The following is a 19,098-nucleotide window of genomic DNA, read 5'->3' as shown; positions in this document are numbered from 1 at the left end:
TACCCGTGAGAAAATGAATTGACACTGAAGAGGTTCAGTAAAGATGGGGAGGGGATATGAAGATGCCTGCTCTGTAAGGCAAAACTAGATGATCATGGTGTGTTTAGTACACAAAATGATGGTGGAAGGGAGAAATTCAGTCTTTCTGTACCCAAGTCAGAGGAGGATTAAACACCAGAAAAAAAGAAATACTTCAGCTTAAAGAGATTGGTGGTGCAAGAATAGATGGATATAAATTGACACAAATTAAATGATAGGTCATAACCGACACTGCAATCGAGTTCTGGCAAAGTCTCGTAATATTAGATGGGTAAGCATAAAAAACCAAGCTACTTTAAAGATCAAGTGTAATAACTTTATAAAATGTCTAATGGCATTGCAGTCTTTGGGAATAAAAACTGCTGGAGTTCTCTGAGATGATCTTACTTTGATTTGCCTGTAAAAAGAAAACAGACACAGTTGTCTCAGCAGTTACACTACTTTCTTTTATTCTCCTGAGTTTTAAGGGAAAAGATTACCAGGAGATGATATGTTAGGGCAATCCAGAGATTTTTTTTTTACAGGAATGCTATTCAAAATATGTGGCATTGAAGGGGAAAAGAAAGAAAAGATAAACAAAATTCCTTAATTCCTTTTTTTAATTCAGATTGTATGTTCAATGGAAATTTATCTACATATCTGTGTTCTCACCTTATCTAAAGTACTTTTCTTAACACTGTCAAATTTACTAGCAGTATGAAATAAATAGTTAAGCTCATCTGCCCTTTGGCTGATTAAAAAAAAAAAGAAGTGTTCTTGAAAGAATGTGTTTACTGGTGGGTAAAAAATACCTGACTTTCTTTTTTCAGCCTCTCAGCTGCTTAATGGGAAAAAAAAGATGATGAGCTATTGTCTGTCAGTCTTGATGAGTCAATACTACAAAATGGTATATTTTTCTTTGCATTGTACTAGAAGTTTGACAAAGGATCTTTGAAAGCTAAATTGGCTGAGGGGGCGTACTGGTGAAATCAATACCTTCTGTAGAAAAAGGTGGCAAGCTGTAGGAAATAGTTTAACAAGGCCATTAAAAAATGAAATCTGCCCATGAAGTGGGTACGCTGTGAACTTGCACAGGAGTGATCCATGTTAATCAAAGAACCGATCATGCTTAGGAAGATATTTTTATAATTGCAGTGAGGGCCTCTTGAGATTTCCAGGCAGTTTTGATACAACATAATACTTTTGAAATGGAAGAAATTTGGCTAGGCTTGGTATTTTGTTGTCTACTTGGACAAGAGAGCACTGACAGCACGTGAATGTTTTGCTCTTGGGGGTGATGCAGACCAATGTCTCCTGCTTGTCACGGCTGTCTTTCTGAAGGAAGAGAAGTTACTTACAAGTTACCTGCATGTTTCTATACCCTTCACCAAGATTTATTTGCTTCCAGGTTAGAATGGAAAATAACTTCAAATGTGCATGGTTTAGTATTGAAAAAATAAAAATTAAAATTGGTGGGATGGAAACTGAAGAAGGTCCCACGCACTTAGGATATTGAAGTAAATATCTGCATGCTGCTAGCTTTATCTAATCAGAGACAAAAATCAGCCTAGACTTCAGTGTACAAGCGTAGAGTGCACCTGGAGAATAAACATATCTGAAAAGACAGCAGTACAGGAAATCTTTGGAAATACCAGAAATCATCTTTGTTGTGTGTTGTGACTTGCTCTCTCAGGGATTCAGCTTCTTTCTCCAGCTTCATTAATTCATACCTGCTTTCTCCCAAAAGCTTATTACTACTAATTAACTTAAATAAACACACGGTGGAGAAGATTTCAGGCCATCTGGAGAAAAAGTATTTTCTCATTTACATATGTCACATACATAGGTTAATTCTTTGTATCTCCAAAAACTCCTGCAAGACAACTGTGGGATATATTTGCAGAATTTCCACAGTAAAAACTGCATCAAGTAAAATCTTCTAAGATTTTCACACAGAGCAAATGCAGAAATGCTCTTTGCCTCTGAATCCCTTTTGATTGCAGGGCTAAACCAACCTGAGATCTTGCCTACTCACACGCCTCATTGGTCCCAAGGAACTCCCAGCCAGCAGTTAGTTGCTTAGTGGTACCAGGAATCTTGCTAGTAATGCGTGTTCAGTATCCCCAGTGCTTTCTGTCCTACTCATTGCTTTGCTGTTCTACCTGTGTCTTTGCTCCTCGTGGCTGTATGCCAGATGGAAGGGCGTTACTCTGTAGATGACACCATCTGATGTCTGGAAAGTGCTGACAACCGAAAACAAGCCTGTTGTCGTGGTTTTGGCTGGATTGGCTCTCTTCAAAGAGAGGAGAGGAAGAGATAAGAGATTTATGGGTTTAGAAAAGAACTAAACTACTTCAATGAAAATATTAATAAATAATGAAATAATAAATAAGAAAATTAAAATAAAAGTATACAGTATATATAAAACTGTATCAAGCTCCGAGGATGACGATCACAGGGAAAGTCCCAGACTACACTTGGTGACGGACAGGAGCTGGATTCCAGATCTGGAGTCAGGAATGCTCGGATTGGGATCCAAGGCAGATGAACAGACAGGGTCCTCCTCAGACATTGGCCATTAAAGAAAGAGAGTTGACTCTTTGATCCCTCAGCTTTTATACTGAGCGTGATGCAGATGGGATGGAGTCCCCTGTTGGTCAGGCTTGGGTCACCTCTCCTGCTCGCTCCTCCCTGCAGGTGTGACCCCTCTATGCTTCTCTGCTTCCGACCCTCCAACAAAGTTACCTGACCTTGGTTGTTATAGCAATAAGTATAAGCAAGACCCTCTCTGCACACCATCCCTTGGTATAATCAGGTCTTATCACCCTGAGAGTGAACAGTTTCTGAGCAATATCCTGTTAATTTCAGAGTTTCATTAGTTAGAAGAGGCCCAGCTAAAAAGTAAAATTACTGAACAGAAAATTGGTTCTGTTTTACCCCAAACCAGGACATTCCACCCCTTATTCCATACCATTTACATCATGCTCAGATTACTGTCACTTCTTATCCATCAAATCTATATATACACACAGCCCCTTATTTATGATTTATCTTTATACACAAAAGCTCATTAAGTTCCTAATTGCAGGTTTGCATCCTAGCAGACTCTTGGGGCAGAAAAGATTATATTAAATTCATTGTGGTCCATATCCACAGGTAGCATGTCCATGGGAAGAGTTTGCTGGACATCACTTGATGAAGCTAGCTCAGGTTTCATCACCACTATTTTATCCTGAAAAACACTTATTGAATAATGTTAGTATTATTTAACAATTAACATCATACAGCTCAGAACTGAGTATTTTCACCAAGGGATAAATTTCCTTGAGGCACACATTGAATTTCTCCATTCTCCAGCGTCACCCACCAAGTACATCCAGGTCCTTGGGCAAGAACAGTCCAATGAATGGGTTTGCCTTTGCCTGAAGTAGGAAAACCCAAACAGTTTTCCCCAACATATTCCTTTCATGCTCCACAGGGACTTTATCCCCTTCTACAGTATGTAAAAGTTCTGATTGAGCAGGACCAGCTCGATTGATGGATCCCCTGGTGTTAACTAACCAGGTAGCTTGTGCTAGATGCTTGTCCCAATTTTTAAAGGTTCCACCCCCCCATTGCTTTCAGGGTGGTTTTCAATAGTCCATTGTATTGCTCAATTTCCCCAGAAGCTTGTGCATGATATGATATACCCACTCGATGCCATGTTCTTTTGCCCAGTTACTTAAAAGGTTGTTTTTGAAATGAGTCCCATTGTCTGACTCAATTTTTTCTGGAGTACCATGTAGCAACAAGACTTGCTTTTCAAGGCCCAGGATGGTGTTCCAGGCAGTGGCATGGGTTATGGCAGAGGTTTCCAACCATCCGGTGCTTCCTTCCACCATTGTAAGCACGTAACGCTTACCCTGGCGTGTTTGAGGGAGTGTGATGTAGTCTATTTGCCAAGCCTCTCCGTACTTGTATTTCAACCATCGTCTCCCGTACTGCAAAGGTTTTAGCCTTTTAGCTTGCTTGATTTCGGCGCATGTTTCACAATTGTGGATAACCTGCACAATAGTGTCCATGGTTAAATCCACCCCTCGGTCATGGGCCCATTTGTACGTTGCATCCCTTCCTTGATGACCTGAAGTGTCATGGGCCCACCCAAATAAAAATAGTTTGCCTTTATGTTCCCAGTCCAAATCCATCTGGAAAATCTTAGCAGCCCTATCCACTTGCTGATTGTTTTGATGTTCCTCAGTGGCCCGACTCATGGGTACATGGGCATCTACACAGTGTACCTTTATGACTAGTTTCCCCAGCCAGTCAGCAATATTTTGCCACAATTCAGCAGCCCAAATGGGTTTATCTTTGCGCTGGCACTCTCTCTGCTTCCATTGTTTTAACCATCCCCACAGAGCGTTTGCCACCATCCATGAGTCAGTACAGAGATAGAGCATTGGCCACTTTTCTTGTTCAGCAATGTCTAGGGCCAGCTGGATAGCTTTTACCTCTGCAAATTGATTTGATTCACCTTCTCCTTCAGTCACTTCTGCAACTCATTGTGTAGGACTCCATATAGCAGCTTTTGACCTTCAGTGTTTTCCTACAATACGACAAGACCCGTCCGTGATCAGTGCATACTGTTTCTCATTATCTGAGAGTTCATTGTATGGTGGGGCCTCCTCAGTACGTGTTACCACCTCCTCTGGTGGCGTTCTGAAGTCTCTGCCTTTGGGCCAGTTTATGATCACTTCTACAATTCCTGGATGATTTGGGTTTCCTATTCGAGCTCGCTGTGTGATTAAGGCAACCCACTTACTCCAGGTAGCATCGGTGGCATGATGAGTAGAAGGAGCTTTACCCTTGAACATCCAGCCCAGCACTGGTAATCGGGGTGCCAGGAGGAGCTGTACTTCAGTACCAATTACCTCTGAAGCAGCTCTAACTCCTTCATATGCTGCCAAGATTTCTTTCTCAGTTGGGGTATAGTTGGCTTCAGATCCTCTGTATCCCTGACTCCAAAATCCTAGGGGTTGACCTTGAGTCTCCCCTGGTCCTTTCTGCCATAGGCTCCAGGTAGGGCCATTATCTCCGGCTGCAGTCTAGAGCACATTTTTAATGTCCTGTTGTTCGGACTGGTCCAAGTGCTACTGCACGCACAATCTCTTGTTTAATTTGCTCAAAGGCTTGTCGTTGCTCAGGACCCCACGTAAACTCATTTTTCTTTCAAGTCATTTCATGGAGAGGTTTCACAATCTGACTAGAACCTGGAGTGTGCATTCTCCAGAAACCCACAACGCCTAAGAAGGCTTGTGTTTCCTTTGTGTTAGTCGGTGGGGACGTAGCTGTTATTTTGTTAATCACATCCATTGGGGTCTGTCGATGCCCATCTTGCCATTTAATTCCTAAGAACCAGATGTCTCCTGTAAGTCTCTTGACCTTACCTCTTTTTATGGCAAAACCTGCTTTCAGAAGAATCCTTATTATTTTCTTACCTTTCTTGAAAACTTCTTCAGCTGTATTACCCCACATGATGATGTCATCAATGTATTGCAGGTGTTCTGGAGCTCCAGCCTTCCCCAGTGCAGCCTGGATCTGTCCATGCAAATGGTGGGGCTGTGTTTCCAGCCCTGGGGCAGTCAGTCCCAGGTATACTGGACACCCCTCCAGCTGAAAGCAAACTGTGGCCTGCACTCTGCTGCCAAAGGAATCGAGAAAAAGGCATTAGCAATGCCAGTTGTAGCACAGCACTTGGCTGCCTTGGACTCCAGTTCATACTGAAGTTCTAGCATGTCTGGCACAGCAGCACTCGGTGGGGGTGTGACACTTCATTCAGGCCGTGATAGTTTGCTGTTAATCTCTAGTCTCCGTCAGACTTTCGCACTGGCCATATCGGACTGATGGCTCCTTGGGTCCCCAGCTGAAAAATCAGGTTCTGGATGGGAATCAGGGAGTCTCGGTTGGTGCGATCCTGTCGCTGACGCACAGTGGCAGTAGCAATTGGCACCTGCTGTTCTTTAACCCTCAGCAGTCCCACCACAGAAGGGTCATCTGAAAGGCCAGGTAAGGCAGACAGCTGTGTGATGTCCTCGGTCTCTACAGCTGCTCTACCGAAAGCCCACTGAGACTATTTCGGGTCTTTAAAATACCCTCTCTTGGCAAAGTCTATGCCGAGGATGCACGGAGTATCTGGGCCAGTGATGATGGAGTTCTTCTCCCATTTATTCCCAGTTAAGCTTACTTCAAGCTCCCGTACAGTCAGTTCTTGAGACCCACCTGTCACTCCAGAAGTAGTGACAGATTCTGTCCCTTTATGATTCGATGGCAATAGGGTACACTGTGCACCAGTGTCCACCAGGGCTTCAGCGTGGCCAGCAGGAGCAGGGCAGTGATGGTGCCTCTGTCCTGGGCACTGGTGAGGCCTCACCTCGAGTGCTGTGTTCAGTTCTGGGCCCCTCACCACAGGAAGGACATTGAGCTGCTGGAGAGTGTCCAGGGGAGAGCCACCAAGCTGGTGAGGGGTCTGGAGAACAAGTCATAGGAGGAGAGGCTGAGGGAACTGGGCATGTTTAGTTTGGAGAAGAGGAGGCTGAGGGGGGACCTCGTTGCCCTCTACAACTCCCTGAAAGGAGGGTGTAGAGAGGTGGGTGTTGGCCTCTTCTCCCAAGGGAATAATGACAGGAGCAGAGGGAATGGTCTGAAGTTGGGGCAGGGGAGGTTTAGATTAGATATTAGGAAGAATTACTTTACTGAGAGGGTGGTCAGGCACTGGAACAGCCTGCCCAGGGAGGTGGTGGAGTCGCCATCCCTGGAGGTATTTAAGAAACGTGTAGACATGGCACTTGAGGGCATGCTCTAGTGCCCGAGATTGTTGGTTTGTGTCTGTTTGTGGGTGGGTGTGGTGTGTGGTTGTGGGTGTTTGTTTTGTGTGGTTTTTGTTTTGGGTTTGTTTCTGGTGTTTGGTTTGGTTTTTTTGTTTGTGTTTTTTTTTTTTTTGTTTTTTGTTTGGGGTTTTTTTTTTTTGTGTGTGGTTGGACTCGATGATCTCAAAGGTCCCTTCCAACAAAAAAGATTCTGTGATTCATACTTTTGTGGCTCTGATGTGCCATTGAATCCACACAGTCCAATAAACTCGGTTGTCCCTCTCCTCCTCCTTGCTGGAGGCAGGGCACCTCTAGCATCTATAATTAGCAGATGAGTTTCTACCTTTTCTACCTGGACTGGAGAACCAGCCCCTGCGGACTGGCGCAGCAGTCCTCCTGGAATAATTCTTTCTTCTATCTGCTTTACCTTGCAACTCACTGACTCGTGCCTGTAAGGCTGAGGTAGGTCTTTTATCCCACTTACTTATGTCTTTGCCGTAGTCACAGAGCCACAGGATATCTCGTAGTGTGTTCTGTCTCCTCTGAGTCGGTCTCATAGGAGGGCACCTTCTCCTAATGGCTGCAACATGGGTCCATGGAGGGGAAGATGTGTTCTGTCTCTTCTGAGTCGGTCTCATAGGAGGGCATCTTCTCCTAATGGCTGCAACATGGGTCCATGGAGGGGAAGAATAGGATCTTTCCTCCATCCTAGACAGTTTATCAAAGAGTTCTCATTTTTCTCAATCATTTTCTCAGTCAATTTTTCCACAGCTGCTGCAGTTAGGGGATGAGAGAGACTCTTCATACTGTCGCATTCTGTTAGCCACTTCATTTACAGTCAGTGAGTCATCATCACATCCTCCCCAGATCAATACTGACAAAGTGTGGGAATACACTGATGGTGCACTCTACTCAAACTCCATGGGCACCGGTACAAATTGCCCCAGTGACCAGAAGGAAAAAGAGGAGGTCAGCTCAGTGCTCTGAGCTGGTATTGGAAAATGCTTATTTTTGAGGGGGTTAACAGCACCTGTTGTGTTGGACGCTGTGAATCTGGGAGCTGGGCTGCCCAAGCACAGATGCTGACTGGAGTGCTCGTGTTGCTACATCCAGCTGGAGGGTAGCACAAAGATGAGACCTTGTGTCCACCTGAAGCCCCTGGTGACCAGGGAGTGTTGTCTGCCACCAGAGTGGAGGAAATAGTCTAAAGCAGATAATAGTGCGGTTAAAAGGCCCTTAGCAGCCTCTTTCCTCATTGATCTAATAGTTCACTTGACCCAACTTAGACATCAGTGCATGTTATGAGTTTGCCCAAGGTCTGCTGCAATATGGAGAGATACCTAGGGCCCCAGAGAGGACCAGTCTGGGAGGCGATCTCTCAGCCTACCCTGTCCAAGCCATCATCCCTCAGTTAAAGACAAAGCCTGGCTGCTTGACCATTACATGTTGGCTATAGCAGTGTTTTCTGACATGGTTTTTGATCTCACTGTGTCCAACTCTTTTGAGCTGTGCTCCATGGAGGATGCTGCTGCTCTTCTTCACCATGCCATCCCCTCAAGCGGAGTCAGATTTGACTCTGAAACTATGAACTGCTCTGAACCTGCCTAACTCTGTGCAGTCACTCCAGTGTCCCTACACGCAATGTCCTGGGAGAGCTTATTTAGTTGGGGCTTGTGCTGCAGGTACCTGTGATGGACTTAAGCCAAGGAAGATTGTCTTGTAGAACCTGGGAGACCTCAGGGCCCCCGCTCCCGCAAACCTAGCGAGTTCCCCAGGCTGATAGAGAAGCACCAGTGTTTTAAGGGCACCATCTACTGGCTAATGGGAGCAACATGAGGCAATGATTTGTTCAAGAAGTCCCTCTGTTCACTACAATGAGTGCTGGAGCCACTTTAATCAACAGGTAAAGACGGGAGAGGCAGTAGGCAAAGCTGAAGTGACACTGAATATGGGTCTTAAATAAAGCCAAACTTAAACTGACAACCTTAACACTTGTCAGAAGAATTAAATTTCATAGTTTAATATTGTGGGAACCTCAGAGAGTCATTTATGCTCTTGCCTAACTGCATACCGGCTGGGTCACAGAAATGTTGAGAGCTCTGCCAATATGAATCTGAGGCAGAAAAAAGCAGGATTTGTACAGGGTAGTTTTTATCCTAGGTGATAGCTATACACAGTTCCAAATGTCAGAGGATTCCTTTGCACAGATCCTTAAATTTCATTTAATTTGCTATTAAATGATCCTCTGGTCTTCCAAAATTGCCGGTACATTTCCTTATCTAGATGGAATAATCTTACTTTTTTCTTACTGTACTCATTAATGCAAATGGAAAAAAAAGTTGTTTTATTTAGGACTTGGAAAGCAGTCCAATATAAAATGGAATTTGTAAAGGTGACTGTGATCACATACTGCTATGTACTATTAGTGGTTCATGCTTGAATGTTGGGCAATTATATGACTCAGTTATTATGTAGGACAAGACAATGTTTGCAGGTGCCTGTGGTATGCCCCGCTGACTCTGAAATCCAGACACGCAAAGTAATATTTGGTGGCATTAAAAAAGTATTACATATGTATATCTGTGTGTTTATACCTATACATATATATCCAACTGCTGTTACTGTGAACAATCTTCTATCCTTTATATAAATGAGAATTGCTGTTATCAGTAATCTTAATGTAACATTTAAATTGAATGCTTTTTATTTCTCTGTATTTTCTCCTTTCAGTTGCAAACGAGGCAGGTGACAAAAACGCACGACCACTTTCACGATTTGCCCGTAAGTAGCCTTTTTTATTTTAACTGGCTGATTTCTATATCTACTGTTGAAATAAACACATTTAATAAGTTATTTTATCTCGCATTATGTCCACCCTGTTATTACAGTTCATCTACCGTACTAAACTGAGGAACTGTAGTACTTAGCTGAAAAAGTCACTTACAGAAATTCAGTTTTATTGAATTGAGCTGATGCAAATTTAAAAGAATGGAAGGCTTTGTGACCTTACTATTGTTTCAAGCATAAAAAGTTATAACAATATAAGTGTCACAAAGCCAGCTGAAGTTTACTGCAGTGGCTACAAAGAGGTTTGGGTCAAGTCGTTGAAATAACATACGAAAAATGTAATCAAACCTTACCAATAGCTCCTCCATCACCTTTTGCATCTCAGAGGAAGGTTAGGAAGTAAAGGTGTGGTTTGGGGGTTGAAATAAGTGTCCCAAGTTTGAACAAAACAAAGGGATGCATCTGGTAATGTAGCACCAGCTAAACATGACTTTCACCGTATGGATTATTAAAACCACACACAACAAAATATGTAGAATGAGGAGGAAGATAGGAAATTCTTTCCATAATGCATGCAGTTTCATGATGATTTGTGATCACTTAGCAGGGAAAAGTCCCCTTCTCATCATTAAAAGGCGGCCTTTGCCATCATCATGGGTGGTGCAGATCAAAACAACAGAAGAATTTGCGTCTGTGGTGCAGTGTTTCACACAGTCACAGGATGGCACTCTGAGCATGCCATGCCTCGGAGAGGTAGCTAGGGTGCATAATGGAGACGGACATCTGTGGCTATGAAATCTGTTGCATGTAGTCACATACAAGGTGATTGAGCAGATTGGGCAGGACTGAGAGAAAATTGTACTGGCATTCCTTATTCCTGATTTAGGGTTTCTTTTCCTTCATGTTGCAGACAATAAAGTTTAAAAAGGGGCTCTATTCATCAGTCGTGGCCGGTTCAACCCTGAAAATGCATATGGCAAAGGAACTCAGAGAGGAGAGAAATGTGAATGTAAATGCAGACATTTTCAAGTTCTTTATCACTCCGCTTTTTGTTCATTGTGGTTACTGAATACTAGGTACAGAGTTGGAAGATTCAGTCCACGTATTAGTTATTCCTGGATATTTGGGTTACGAGGACTTCATGCTGCAGTATTACCTGACAAGCATAATGTCATGACATTTGGAACTGAGCTGGCATTTCAGTTCTGATTCTGACATTCACAAGAACTTGCTTTTCGGTGAATGTCTACAGGGTGCAGGTCTGAGACCCAGGAACAACCAGGTTCTGTTCCTGCTTTAATCTTCGCTCTCAGCCAGGCAGCCAAGCCTTGTTTCTAGAGGGAGAAGTGACATGGGAGAGAACTGACTGGCGAATGGCTGACTGGCATTAGATGGAAGAGAATGGACTAGCAGATGGCTATCCACTGAATGAAAGCACAGGATACCCCCTTATCAGGTCTCATCGTATGGCCCAGTGCTGCATGGGATTAAGCATGGAGGTGGGATCAAGGCCACAGGCTATTTGACAGTAGCAGAAAAGCAGTGCAGAGAGGAACACTTAGATAAGCCTGCTTGGGAAGTAAGTCACAGAGGCATAATATGGGGATGAAGGGAGATAATTCCAAGTGTAAACCAGACCTTCACTGTCAGGAGTTAAACTTAGTGATCTAGGAGTCAGGTTGAGCTAGCTTCTTGTAGGGTATCATTCATGATGACCGTGTGGTCATGCGCAGTACAAGGCGACAACTCTATGGGAAAGAGAAGGAAAATTAGAACGGGAACTGTGTTATGAAGGGAGAGGAACATCTAAGGCATGTGCTATGCTAACGTGAGTTAAACAGATGATGCCCAAATTTATTCTGAGAGTACTGTAACCTACTGTACCATACCATGTTTCATTGCACAAACAGCGGAGTGCAAATCAAACATTCAAAATCATTCTGACTGAATGGCAGAAAAAGCCACGGCATTTGAGGACAAGGATTCAAGCCATAACTGATGTCACAGAGGATTATAATAGTTATCCTTGTGTCTGAGTTGCAAACCAGAGACTGGGTACCTTCCTGGGTCGTGCCTTTCGCATTCACTGAAATGATTAATTCAAAGGCAATTATTAACTCCACAACAGAGAGCAAGATTTCCATTGCTCTGTAACAGCTGCCTAGTTGAGGTCAACAGTGAAACCTTCAGAGCTTTCAGTGGGGTCGCAGTGGGGCTGTCATTGAACACTTAACAAACCATATCCATTTTGGCTGACCTAATTTACCTGATCTAACTTCCCGTGCACACAACCAAATGCAAAATAACCTACAGAAACCCATATGAGCCTTGTCCATCCTGGCTGTTGTCCGCAGCTCTCTGGAGCATGTAGCTGTTGCCCTTTTAGTTCAGGAACAACAAAGAGGGAAAGGCTGCTGGTGTTAAGTGAGGCAACGGGAAATGATAGCTGTGTGGTTATCGGTGATCCAGTTAGCTAGACTTGCAGGGTAACAATATTTTTAGGCTATATTAAGGTATTTGAACACCCACATGTGGATTCTTTAAGCAGAGTACTGTTTTTTAAATTATAATACCTAAATCTATTTTGCTTTTGCCTCTAGCTCAGCTGTAATAGTCTTTGACAGGGTACAATAAAATGAGGGAGAAGCATTTTTGTAAATGTTTACACTTATTCACAAGGATTTGAAATGAAAATTGAGTGTTATTCATTCCAGTGTAGGGCTACCCAATCTCCTGTACTCTCAAGTGTCAAATTCCAGTCAATTTAGGAGACTTTGAATTTAAGAGGTTACTACTCTATTTAGCAAAAGTTAATGTGCCTGGTATCTCACTATGTCATTTTTCTACCCATCCCGCTATGCCACCGGTTTTTGAGCAATTGTGGCTGTGGGAATTTAAGTTCTTCAAGCTCTCAGCATTTCAGGCAGCTGAAAGCTCCTAGCTGGCATCTGTACAGGCAGGCCCTTTAAATAAAAAATCATTTGCCAAATGCCCTTCACCTGAGCATAGCTGTGGGCAAGCTGAACGCTGATTAGGAGAGATGGACATCTCATTGCTCCAGTGAAGCTGGTTAATTCACATGCATTGGCTGGTTTGATACAGTTGATCTTCAGAAGAGTAAAGTAGATCTAGGTCTGCAGTCTATATCCTATCTTAGGGGAAAGCTGTATGGGATGGATGTCCACGCTGGAGGGAGAGGTATAGGTGTATGTGTAGAGAACATAGGGAAAAACCCCTATATATACACTGAGATAAGTACTTGATTTTTTGCATTATTTTTGTTTGAAGGAAAAGAAAGAACAAAAGAAAGGTTTGATTTGAGTGATTATGTGGTTTTCAGTGGCAGTTATTTAACCTGTCACTGTTGGCTTTCAGTGGCAGTGCAAACAACAAGCTACTTGTAAGTGCAGAAAAAGTCAAATAAGTCTTTTTCCTGGACAGTGGAGTTGTCCTGAGCCTGACAAGCTGGAGGGCTTGTGGAATAAAAGAAAGACTAGAGCTGAGGAAATAAGGTGAAAATGGTGGTTTTTGCAAGCTCAGCAGATTCCTTGGAGTAATTGCAGGGGGAAACCTCAGAATTATAAAAGTCGCTTCAGAGAGCCTCTTTTCCACAAAATATGATTTTAATAGCACACAGCAGCTTTTTCTGCAAGTGCTGATGTCCTGCTCTCCTGTCTTAGTTGTGCAGCCTGGATGGCAACTTATTTTTCTTTGTTGACTATATCTTAACAGAGACCTAAACTTCTGGTTCCAACTGTGCTGAGTATGTCACACTTTTACAAAAGAAATAATCCTCTCGACATACTATAGGGAGTCACAATATTTTTGGCTCTGTCAGAGGTGGCCTGTATGATCAGATAATTTTAAACTCTTACATCCTTTATATATCCCCCTACAGAATGGGAAAAAAAATTCTTACCTATTCAAGTAAACTTAAGAAATTTTGGAAAATTTGCATGGTGGTCTAATGAACACAAACACTGGTATTGCCATAAAATTGCAAGTCCTTGAATGATAAAGGTGTATGGATGTTATGTTTGTTTCTGCAGCTGTTGTGTAGACATTACTTTGGACTAGTTAGTGTGAGGAGTAATTTTTCTAGCTATTGTAGCACAGAGCCCAGCACAGGATGACAAAGCTACTTGTAAATGTGAGTAAATACGGTCCTTGCATGTTAAATAGCTGCTGACAATTAAGAGCAGAGAAGCCTATGAGCGTGGAACTTTCCTGAGCTGAGAGATACTCTGAAAATTACTTTGGAATAGGGAAGATAGACAAGGATTCTTGCTGATCTGTCTTTTCACCGTTTAGGCTGTGTGAAAACAAGACATTGAAGACAACCAGCAAAATAAGGCTGCCATCACCTCTCTGTAGCAGCAGATATTGCTGATTCTAAGAGATATGTTCCCAAGAGACACGAGATAACAGCTCTGCTGTTTGGTTTCTCCTTATGTACTTAGCGTGTACTGCAACAAAAAGTCAACTTTAATCCATATGTGTTAGGTCCATTATTTGTTTATTAATTGTCTCTTCTGGACAATAAACTCTGAATGCTGGGAAAATATTTGAAAATTTTACCTGTACAGTCTCTTATAAAAATAAGTTGCTGACTTTAGAAATATCCCATTTGTCAGAATATTTTTTTTTTCATTTTGCATATTGATAAAAAGCCCATGGAGAATCACTACCAGCAGAATTAGTACATTTTACTGCTTTGGAATCCAGTAAGACTAATGCTTGATGCACCTGTGTTGTGGGAAGTCTCTTAACTGAAATAATTAGTATTTCAGTACTTAACTGCTCTTTTTTTTTTTTGGATCTGCTAACTCACTCATGTGTATTCTATAATAATTGAAAGTTAGAATGTGACACAGGTGTTCGCTATGGGAGTGTCACCGGGATTTTCAGAAGTGCCTAATTTATTCAGAAGATATTTGAAAATATGAAATGGATACTTAAACTTTATGAAGTGTAAGCCACGTATTCTTTTCTCCAAAGGCAAGGGGGAGATCTAACTGCAGGATGCTAATTGTATTTTGTCAGTGGAACTAGACTTACAGATGAGGATGGGTTCTCTGAATGACAAGCAAGAGGTGTGGTGACACTTCTAAATAAATGTAAAAAGATCATCCATATAAATATTTTGGTATTTGAATGTCTACTGAGAAAACTTGAAGTTTCCACAGAAAAGACGTTTTCTGATAATAGTCCTTCAGTGATATCTTTATAATTTAAACACTATTAACATTAAGGAAGTCAGTGATTAATATTGCATTGATTTGGTACTTTGTTTTTTGCTTGGTTATTTGGCTTAAAACACTGCCACAGCAATACATGCTAAGCTATAATCTAAGTATAATGAGGAGAGGATGTTTTTTACTGACATGTGAAAACTCCATGTTCTGTAATCGAGCCTTTTTATGAGAAGCATTACAGTCTTGGATTTGGAATGATCATTAACATTACATTAGTGCTTCTTTCCACTTTGAGTTTTATTTCAGGTTTTCAGGCTTAATCCCAAAGTGTGGTGATGCAAAGGTATAGGGATAAGAGACCATCTTTGTTTTCCAGACTGCTAGAGAGACTGGACAATAAGCCTATGAATTTATTTTCCTTCTTGCTCTCTGTTTTTGCAGGGTCTAAATCACAAAACTGCTTGTGGAACACCATTATCGGTGGGCTGACTGGCAACCTCAAGGAAAGGCCAAAGCCGACCATCATCAGTGACCCTAGACCTCCTGAGGAAATCCTAGCAGATGAACTACCACCAGTGGACAGTCCTGAGGCGTTGGTGAAAACATCTTTCAGGTCTGACAGATACGAGTTTACTTTGTTTATCCTTGAGAGGGTATCTTCTTAAGATTAAGTCTGCGGTGTGGGTTCAGTGGGAGAAATCAATGCTGGAAGATTCTGCAATGCGGCATATCTTTGCACTGAACAGGAGTGAAAAAAGAGGTCCATAAATAATACTGACTGGACTCGTCTTTCGCTTCTCAGACCTCATTAGCCTTCTTAAAAGATTATGGACTAAACAGATATAAATACTGTATCTAGCCAAAATGGTTAACAAAGACAGCTCATTATATGAAGATGTCTTTGAAGGTTGGTATTATTTCATTTGAAAGTGGTTTAGTGATGAAGACATACACTTTAGGTCAGAGGATGTGCTTTATTGATGCAAGTGAGAGCTAAAACTCTCTCTGTTGATGTAATGTCTTGAGAATTGTCTAGCATTAATTTTATCAAGGAGAAGGATTCTGGCCAGTGGCTTGCAAGCCAGCGATTGCTGCTGTTGTAAAGTGCATGCTATATCTATTGCTGGGTTTTCCTCTCTTTTATTTAATCGTGGATGTACAGCTATCGGATGTTTCTTACAGGCATGTTTTCTGAAAATAATTTTCTCAAAATGAGGTAAAATAGAGAAGCTAGGTGTGTGCAGTGGATCTTTGACCAAAATGTGATAATTGGCGTGCCCAGCACATGCAAAGCAAATAGTAGATTTTTCCAAGTGTTTTTTGAACTTTTTTGTTGTTGTTGTTGTTGAAAAAACATGCTCTACTTTTCTCCTATATTAAATGCACACGTGTGCAAGCGTAAAAAGGTTTTTGCTTTGGGTAAATTTCTCTGACTGAAATGATTTTGATTATAACTCAGTCTGACAAACTTATTTCGGTCTTCATATAATCATTATTTAGAAGGTACTTATTTAAGTCATTATATTAGATAGTAATTTCAGATATCTTGTTTATACTGCTTGACATATAAAAAGATGTTACCATTAAGCGAGTTTATGTCAGTCTATATAAAGAAATCCTTTAGTTCCATAGCCCATTTTCATTCTTTAATATTTATATCGAAATGATTCAGGACAACTGTTTCAGAACCTGGATTCTCCTTTTATGATGACCTGTGGTATTTAATGGCTTTTAAACACTTTGTATCGCTGATATTTAAAATCTATAATTTCAAGAGATCTCACTCTTTCTCAGCTTTTACTTTTCATAGCAAATTCTGGGTAGCAGCAATCCTTACATTGCCATTGTAAAGATAATTTCAACCATTTTATATGACAAAATAATGTTACAGCGTTTCGAATGGCATGATTTGATTATGTGAGTAGGGGTGACTTGAAAGAAGTGAGCTTGTATATAGCATAATAAGGACTGATGAGTTGGAAAATGCGATCTGGCAAAATAGTTTCACTAATGCAGTTTAAACGGCTTTATAAACATTACAGAACCCTTGTATTTCATCAGTATAGAAATTACTGTACAATGTGGCATTTTGAAGGGCTTTTATAGATGGAAATACAAACAAATTGTTGTTATAAAGTAAATTGTAACTGTCTAGTTTTATAAAGGAAGGAAGCCCCATGCGTGTTTAAGAACTAGGGAGGGGAGTGGAAGATAAGAGAGAACATTGCAATTACTGTTTGAAGACATGAGAAAATAACACTGTGGTGTTTGGGATCCTGTTGATGTTATGGTGCAAACTGGGGCTTAGGAGGCAAGAACATGTTTTGTACGGTGGGTTGCATGTGTGTAGTGATCTTCAAATGCTTCCTTGACAAAGTTTGACTGGCGTGTCTTGAGTGCCAGTGAATGCCTGGCAAACACGGATTTTCCTTGTTTCTTGTTTACTAGACACCAGTGGAAGAACTTCCCACCCTGTTGCCTTTTGGGGAATGAAATGTGCTTTACAGGTCATCCAGTCCAGTGTGTCTTAATTAGGAATCTGCTGGCTGAATCTCAGGTTGGGTGTGGGGCAATGTTGGGCATGTGTGATTTTACAGAGAGAAGAACGAGGTCTTGTTTTTGAACGTGACTGCTAACAGACTGTAAAATGCAGCGACTCCCTTACTACTTGATTCACCACTGTTAGAGCAGTGTATGGCAATACTATCCCTTTCATGCATAGTTAAAAAGAAAATGTCTCTCTAGTGTCAAATGAGTCACACTTCCTTGTGATTGCATATCTTTTTATGTGAATACGTGTAAGCGGCATGAAATCCCAGTTGCCACCTCTTGTATTAGATCTTGTTTTCTACTATGCAGTACTTATTGTTCTGTAGCTTGGAAAATTAGGAAGAGATCTATATTTGATTTTGTTCAACATCTAGATATGAGCTTGAAACACATTTAAACATAAAAGGAGGAATGTGATTATTTCAGTCATTTCACTCGTACTTTTCCTGCAGTAATAATCCATCTCTAAAATGTAAAGCAAAACCCAAACAAAACCAAGCCCCCCTCTACACCCCAAATAAGCATAGTGCATGCTCTCTCCATAATTAAAAAGTATTCTGATAGTCTTGATTTTCTTATGCAATTATTTTACTATCTCTTTTCTGAAGATACCAAGAACAAGTAAAGATTGGTCAAAAAAAGGTTGAATACATTTCTAAAGAGAGAATTGAAAGAGTTTGTAATATCTTGTTTGCAGTATTGCACTGAGTGAGCCGTTCTAAGTAATTTTATGTCTTGACTAGTTATACTACTGCAGTACTTGAAGTATAGATTTAAAAAATTCATTCTCACTGGCATTTAGTCTATTTGTCTAGTAAAGGCAGGGGAGTCCCCAGTTTGAATTACATTTAAAAATACAGTGGAATATGGAGAATGGCAGATTATATTTTTTTTCCTTGTCAAAAGGGGATAATTAGACACATAGAAGCAATTAGCTTTATGCAACACTTTATGCAACTTTATGCAACCCACACTTTATACAACAAATCTGATATATCCACTGTCTGCCTTTGCACAAATATGCAAGTTCACAGTTACAGGAGCTGTGATTGCTTTCTTTTTGAGTAGCTGTGCATGGATCAGCATCCATGTATGTAGTCGTTGGCAGTGACTGTGGGTTGATGCCCAGGAATGTTAGGTGGTGGGTGTATGGTCTTGTCAGGGCTGTGCGATCTGGATAGAGGCTGGAGATGTCAGTGGTTGCTGACACTGAAGTCTATAACTCAGAAACTCTGTTCCTAGATCTACTTTTTGATCTGCTACGTCCCTAAAATGAACACTGGTAAGAAATAACAGTGGTATTTAATGAGCTCTTAAGGAGACTGTGTAATAACTTTACAGTAATATAACTGTGTAGTAACTTTATGTTCTGTGTGCAGCTCACCGTCAGCGCGGCCCAAGCAGGCATTGTGATTGTGCTGGACTGGCACCCACCAGGGGGAGCAGAGAAACAAGAGATAGGTTTGGGTGCCATTCTCCAAATACCACCTAGGAGTTTGTGGAAGTGTTTTATGTTGGAGAATACAAAAGAAACTGTTGCATTTGTCCCCAGACTGTCATCTGGAGTAAATCAAGTCACCAGGGTGGCATTGCTCCACCTGAAAACTTGATGTGTCCAAGTGTCATGATTTTGCCTAGACTTGTTTGGTTTTGATGTACGGGAGAGATAGGATGTTATATTGAGTCTGGAGGCCTACAACACTGGG

General features: G+C 41.4%; 1 protein-coding gene across 2 annotated transcripts in view; it reads left to right on the top strand.

Moving 5' to 3' along the window:
• Nucleotides 1–19,098, top strand: part of PDE1C (phosphodiesterase 1C) — a 334,640-nt gene that overhangs the window by 38,625 nt on the left and 276,917 nt on the right. For both annotated transcript variants that reach the window (XM_074150406.1, XM_074150407.1), the window contains exons 2-3: nt 9,591–9,641; nt 15,284–15,455. In XM_074150406.1, coding sequence (XP_074006507.1) covers nt 9,591–9,641; nt 15,284–15,455 — 223 coding nt within the window. The remainder of the gene's footprint in view (nt 1–9,590; nt 9,642–15,283; nt 15,456–19,098) is intronic.

The sequence above is a fragment of the Numenius arquata genome, chromosome 7 (assembly GCF_964106895.1).
Source record: "Numenius arquata chromosome 7, bNumArq3.hap1.1, whole genome shotgun sequence".
NCBI classification, from domain to species: domain Eukaryota; kingdom Metazoa; phylum Chordata; class Aves; order Charadriiformes; family Scolopacidae; genus Numenius; species Numenius arquata.
This window is presented reverse-complemented; position numbering and strand designations above follow the sequence as displayed.